At 37.9% G+C, this 7,180-nt stretch overlaps 1 protein-coding gene across 1 annotated transcript in view; it reads right to left on the reverse strand.

Moving 5' to 3' along the window:
- The window catches only part of ARHGEF3 (Rho guanine nucleotide exchange factor 3), a 52,336-nt gene extending 51,752 nt beyond the window's left edge, over positions 1-584 (reverse strand). The window contains exon 1 of the mRNA XM_032211688.1: positions 337-584. Within this exon, the coding sequence (XP_032067579.1) occupies positions 337-432 (96 nt within the window). The 5' untranslated portion in view covers positions 433-584. The remainder of the gene's footprint in view (positions 1-336) is intronic.
- Between the last annotated feature and the right edge of the window lie 6,596 nt (positions 585-7,180).

Consider the following 7,180-nt stretch of genomic DNA (forward strand, 5'->3'; position numbering starts at 1 on the left):
TAGTAATGATTTAGAAGAAAGTTTGCCTTTTCTACCTATGAAAAATACCACTGTGCATTTTACTAAATCAAAACTACTATTAGACAAACCTGTAAACACACAATAATTCTCAACTATCTGTACTGTAGCAATTAATCCTGTTTTAAGAAAGTATATTCTAGCTGTGTGTGTGGGTGTGCATCAGCGCACTGTTCCATTTGCATAAATCCTCTCAGTGCAAAATATGAGAACAGTATCCATCTCTGAGATTCTGAGTTATTGTTCTCCACTTCTCTAATGTAGATTCTTTTGATTAGAAAAGTACTGTGAAGCATTTCAAATATTTAAAAACCATACCTCTATTTCTCGTGCTGAGATGCTGGCTGTCTGTACTTCCAAGCCACAATTTGCTCTCTTGGCTGTGAGATAAAAGGGATAATCCTTTGCCACCATGGTGGCTGAAGTGGGAGCAGTTTCGGAGATCACTGCTGATTCTGTAGTCTACTGAATACTGAAAGGAAAGTCAAGTCTTCTCTTTACAGCCTCTGAGGCGTTTAGCAGCCTGGCGTTTGAACCTCCTCCTGCTGCTGCATTATCGAAGACAACTCTTGTATCCCACAGAAACAGGAAGCAGAACAGCTCATGAGTGTGTCAAGAAAGTGTAACAGAATACGGCTTATTCCTGAGACCCACCCACTGACACTGGATGGGAGGAGAATGTCTGACATACATCAGTGTACATCAGCAATATACAGTAATTTAGTCAAAGCATATTCAGAAGTCAGTGAAAAAACTGCACTAAAACCATATATATTCAGAAAGCAGGGGGGAAATACACTGCTCATAGACCTCATCTGTTTAAAAATACTATGTGAATAATGAACATTTATATCTAAAGAATATTTGCATATATGTACACACATAAAAAGGTGAAATTCTGTATGCCTAGTTGTACATTTTTATAAAGATTGTTGACATATACAATTCCTCCTCCATCCCTCCCCACATAGTCTAAAATGGTACACTCTCCTCAATCATAAGTTATCTTATGAAAACAGATTTTGAAGATGGCAAATAAAATGTTTACATACATACACACATGCACATACTCGTACATAGGCACAAACTATATTATCTGAGTAGTGTTAATTATGAATACATATCCACTTTAAAAAATTAAATGTTTTCATAATTACGCCCCTTCAATATTATTTTCTGAACTGTACTTATTGAAGTACTGCTCTACTAGGGAAAAAAACAAGTCAAACACTTGTTTATCTAACATTGCTGCCTTTTCTCATTGGGCAGCAGAAATGTCTGTTAAGACAGTTAAATTGCTCTTCAGTTTAAACAGACTACTTCTCCAATGCAAATAACATCAAACAAAAAAAATGGCCACACGGATGCTAGAATGTTTGAATCTATGTTATCTACCAAAGTATAAAAGGGACATAAGACTTTTGGAGACACCTTCATGTAAGAGAGATATGGCAAAATATTCTATACATATACTTTGTATTTTATTTCTATTGAACTTTTCCCATTAGCTGCTTAAAGTGCAATTGCAAAACAACATATTCAGGGTGCAAGAAAAATAACTGTGATTGAAACAATCAGAAAAGGGGGAAAACTTTTTAAAAACATTACAGAGGAAATTGCAAAAGTTGCAAAAGTTATCAACAATAAGGTATATTTACTAAAGATATGGACAGGTGTATTTTTTTTAAAAATGTAACCAAATTACACCACTTAATTCTAATAATTTTTGTAAACAAATATTTTAAGGAAGCTTCAAACCTAAAATAAACTTTGCATTTTCAGTTATTTTTTCATTGGATATATTCTGTTTTTTTATCTAGTGATTTGGCCAATGCGTTTTTTCTTAAAGGTAGCTAGTTTTAAAGGTGCAGAATCAATTCTTCAGAATTATGTTTTAACTTGTTATTAATCAATCTAGAATTTCCAAGAAAATTGAGAAAAAATGTAAATATTTGAATTGTATTCAGTCAAGGCTACATATTGTTATAAAAGTCTATCTTTTCCAAAGTCCTAAATCATTCAGCACTGAGTACTATTTTTCATTCTGGGATCTGGATGCTAAATACTTTTTTCTTTGCAAATTCTAAGCATGCCCAATAGTACATACCGTGCATTCTTCCTACAGTGGAAAATAAACCTGATAAAATATGATACAAGGTCATTTATGAGAATTATACAATATTTATTTCAGAATTTGAATGTGGGTCTTGGACAAACTCCAAATTAGGAAATATAAGAGACACCCAGAGCAGTTCTGGAGGAAAACAGAACCTAAGTATAGGAAAGAGCATATCTTAAGGATCACTTAGTAGCAATAAAGCCAGTAAAATTATTATATCTGCAGAAAGCTGGCAGGTAGCCCTGATCATCTTGAGTAAGAAGGGTTCAAGAGAACACTAACAGGATGGCTGGGAGGACTATTGTACCCCTCTATCAATTAAAGTTACTCATATTCAGTTGGAGTTGGAATCTGAATATATAGATCATTTGGACTTGCATGAGGTATAGTCTCATCAAATAATTTGATGATCCAAATAAAGCACATTAGGATCTTTGGAATTATAAATTCAGCTGTTTTTTCAGATTAAGATTCCCTTCTTTTAAGGACTAAGAATTAAGGACTCTCAAGAGGTAGAGAATGCTTATTGAGAGAGGCGTCATTTCCTCGTGTTGAAAGAGGTCCAGCCTCTCTTCAAGAAACCATCAATGGACCAACAGAACTGCACAATTTTCATCTAGTTGCAGAATATTGGAATACTCCAGAAGGCCTTGGAGGAAACAGATTATCTGGATCTCTTTCAGTTGGGATTAAGGAAACCCTACTCATGATAACTCATATAATCTCCCATTTGGATTAGTGTAATGCATATCACACTGAGCTTTCCCTGAAGAGAATTCAGAGGCTGCAACATACATACTGTTGCAGCACAAGTAATCTTTAGAGTTGTATGGCACTCATATTCTCCATTAGCTGTATGCATGTGATTCAAAGTCCTGGTTATCACCTACAAAGTCGAATGTGATAAAGAGCTAGGGTATTTGTGGGGAGAGCACCTTTACTGATTATTTTTCCTCACCCCACCAGAACTAACAGGGAGGGCATCCTGCATGGCTCTTCTAACCTGGTGTGTCATCTTGCTTGCCCCAGAGGCGTAATCTCTTTGTTGCATCATCTGCTCTATGGAACAGCATCCCACCAGATTTGAATGGCCTTGACCTTGTTGGTCTTTTACAAGGCATTAAAGACCTGGTTGTTCTTATAGGCATTTGGGCTGGAAAGTTAAGCAGGCTCTGCTGGTTGATCTGGTTGGCTGTTGTTTTACAGCTTGTAAACTGGAATTATTTTTAGATCTCAGAGATAAGCTATGTTGATTATTCAAGTTGTTTTTATTTTTACTGCTTTTGGTTTTAATCCTTTGTAACTGCCCAGAGCAATTGCTGTGAGATGGCTGACTATTAGATTACTCAAATAAGGGAGTGGATAAACCTTAATGCTAGTTAATACTAGGCCATGAAAATAAACTTTTAAAGGGAGGCAGTGTCAGGAACAAATACTAATAAATTGCTTTCAGAGAGAATGGAAGGGAGGGAGAAGGAAAGTTCTAAACAAAATTATCAAAAGTAAGGAGGGAGAGTTTGTGTGTGGGTGGAAATGGAAACCAGCTTGGAAGAGGAATTGTCTCCCTGAAGAAGAAATCCAGACACCATTACATCTGATAGGCTGGACCATGGATCCATCTGATCAATAGCTCTATGGGGCAAGCAAGAATAGGAGACTGGCAGGATAGAAGTCAAGGTAGAAGCAAGAAACTGTAATATCCTTTTGTGCTGTATCAGATCCTACCAGTGGTGGGTTACAACCGGTATGCCCGGTACAGGTGTACCGGTGCCTGCTAGGAGCACCGGGTACTGTTCCGGTATGGTGCTCTAGAGGATCTACCGGCCTGCCCGTGCTCCTTACCAGTATTTGAGCTCTTCGGCACTTCCACGTATGCGCACAGAGCGTACGGTGCCTGCGTGACACTCCACCAAGCAGCAGGAGCGTTGCGGAGCATCGCAGATGGCAAGTACGCATGCACACGCTGCGTGTGCTTGCTGCGTGTGTTCATGTGGTGGATGCCAGGCCCATTGCGCTATATCGGTTGTAACGGGATCCGGAACCCACCACTGAATCCTACCTTCCCTTCAATCTGAACAGCATAGCAATATTTAATAGAATTTACATGACAAATAAGCAGAGATTGATTTTTAATATATTAATCAAATTTATACACCCCCACTTCACTAATTACTCTTTAACAAAACAACAATAGGCAAACCAGAGGTACTTTTCTGCTTTCCATCACTGTTTCCCAGAGTGAAGATACTGGAACTGTATTTTCAGAAAAATCAAACCTCCCTTATTCTTATAGTTTCAGTGGAGCCTGACATTTACTCTCTACAGATTTCTAAGTCATCCTCCTCCCCTCTGTTTTAAGGGAAGGCTCTTGAGTCTTCCCATGGTTGTCCCATGTCCATTTTTAACTTCTTACATGTATTTCTCTGTTCATTGAGTTCTTCTGGGAATGCTCTCTCCCATTACTCAAGGAATCTGTTTCTTCCCTGATTCTGGTGTGTCTGTCTAGGTTTGTCCTGTCTATCTAAGATATCATACATAGATACATTCAGCACAAAACTGACATTAAACACAAACCAGACAGGTCAGAAAGTCAATATGATTGTTAAAGAAGAGAAGGAGAATGCATTGATGCAAAATCAATATGATTTTTTGAATGAATCTTTGATTTTTAATTCCCATCTCATTTATATGAATTCACTGCTATCATCTGACACTGTTACATGCAAATCCTAGTTTATATTATAGGTAATACTTCAGTTACAACAGCAATTGGGGCTGGCACTAAATGATGCAATCATACAGCACATCACATGACCTTAGGCTTAGATAATTCTTATCAATGTTTTAGCAATCCAGGCAGTTACAAACATCATAACCAAGAGATGTGGGTTGTTAAGCAGGAACTGGCAGGAATTTCAGGTAAGGAGGAAGGGGGGAGTGTCTCAGGGGGTTGTGGGAGGTCCTGGAAGGTTAAGTGAACACCCTATGCAAGTTGGGTGAAAGGGTGCTGTGGTGCAGTGTGAACACAAGGAGGCAGAGAGAAGGCAGATGCAAATTGGTGCAACTACAAGGAGACCAAGAGAAGAAGAATGCAGATTGGCATGAATACAGGGAAGCTGAGCAAAGGAAGGCATGGGTCGGTGCAAGTGCACAGAGACTGAGGGAAGGACAGTGCAGCGTGGTGCACAGGAAGGTACATACCAGACTGATTTGCAATCTTCTATGATGGCTATATGAATGAAACACTATAACATAGTACACTCTAAACAGGCCATTTTAAAAGTCTGTGAAGAAGCTGCAGCTGATACAGAATGTAGCCACTACATTAATGTACTAAAATAAAGCAAGGCCTTGAAAAACATTCAACAGAAAAGGTTTGAAAAAAAGTATTTCTTTGAAATATTGGTGCTGACCTACACAGCCTTAATATTTCTTCTCTCATATGAAGCTACCATAAGGCCCAAACTTCTGCTTGATGCTCCTTCTCTGCCTATAACACAATGAATGCTAACTTGGACCATCCTGAAGTAATTCCAGCTCTGCTGCTTTTCGGTATGTACAGAACGCCGATTGCTTTAATAAATAATAAATGAATGTTTCCTTTTTCTAAAACAGTCCTCCTGGGAAATTGAATTTTTCACGAGGTTCCTTGTTTGTTCAACTCCTTTCTGTCCCCTTATCAAAGGGAAACAAATAAGCCCTATTGCTACTGAAAATCAAAGTGAAGCTGGCAGTCAGACAAACAATCCAACAAATCTTCCCTGACAAAGCCATGCAAACTCTTGAAAAGTACTTATAGAAATAATTGTAAAGTGCAAGTAACAGAATCAAGTTTGAGTCACATGTAACTTCATGCCTGCAGTGGATCTCTCAAGGCTGACCTAATGAACCTGTCCTTCTCCCCTTTGCAAGCTGACACTTGTTTAAAGCTCTGGTAGGACAGCTACATCCTGTTAAACTACAAGCAAAGGGTCATGCTTCTGTCACAACAGAACAAGGACCTTTAATCTGAATTCATGTTCCACATGAATTCAGTTTAGAAATTGATTATTGCCTCTCAAGAACAACTTTTAGAGCCTGATAATGAATAAGTTAAATTGTTCCTATTGATTTGGAAATCAAACTGCTATTTGACTTGAGTCATCAGTTTTCAAAGACTTGTAGATGACATTCTAGTTGCTAGCCAAACTCTCTCTCTTTCTCTCCTCCCTCTCTCTCTCTCTCTCTCTCTCTCTCTCTCTCTCTCTCTCTCTCTCTCGCGTGCGTGCGTGTGTAGATATATAGATGCTTCCTTCTCCGTTTTTATACACCTATATGGAACAAGCCTGTACCTACTAGCGTAGCAATGTGATTGCTGAAGCTTTTATAAACAAAAGGTCAAGTCTAAAATATTAGCAAATCAAACTAATATTTGACACTAATATTTCTCTTCATGGAACAGAAATGATTTTATCTTTTCCTACAAACTTCTTTGTAAAAAAAACCCAGCCCTCTCCCTTTCTAATCTTTTTTCCTTTAGACTAGACACAGCCATATGTGCCATACTTGCTTCAAAAATGAGTCAGATATTCAGCTTCATACAAATGCTCTCTGCTATTCAATATCCTACTTTCTTCAAGTTTCTGTGTGCGCCTTAGAAAAGGATTCTGCTCCTTTAAGTATCTTAATTAGTTTTAAATGATTATATTTCTTACAGCAGCAGTGCCTTTTCTAATAAACTCATATCTTCTGAATCACTTTCAGGTACACACAGGACTTCAGTGTTTCATGTTTTTCTATTCATTTCCAAAGTTCAATCTTTTTCAAACACCACTGCTCTCATCTGGGTTTCCCTAGCTGGAATCAAAATTCTATTTCTTCTCTATCTAGTCTGTGGCACATGTCTCTGTTTCCCCCTTCTCATTTTTTACTATCATTCCCTTATTTCACCTTTCCAGTATAATAGTTCAGGAGTCCAGATTTTATTATTTCCCTTGTAATATTAATGTAGCTGCAGAAATAACAGTAAATCAAGAGCATACGGTCAAATGTTCTTCCTGCTTG

This window comes from Thamnophis elegans, chromosome 2 (assembly GCF_009769535.1).
Source record: "Thamnophis elegans isolate rThaEle1 chromosome 2, rThaEle1.pri, whole genome shotgun sequence".
NCBI classification, from domain to species: Eukaryota; Metazoa; Chordata; class Lepidosauria; order Squamata; family Colubridae; genus Thamnophis; species Thamnophis elegans.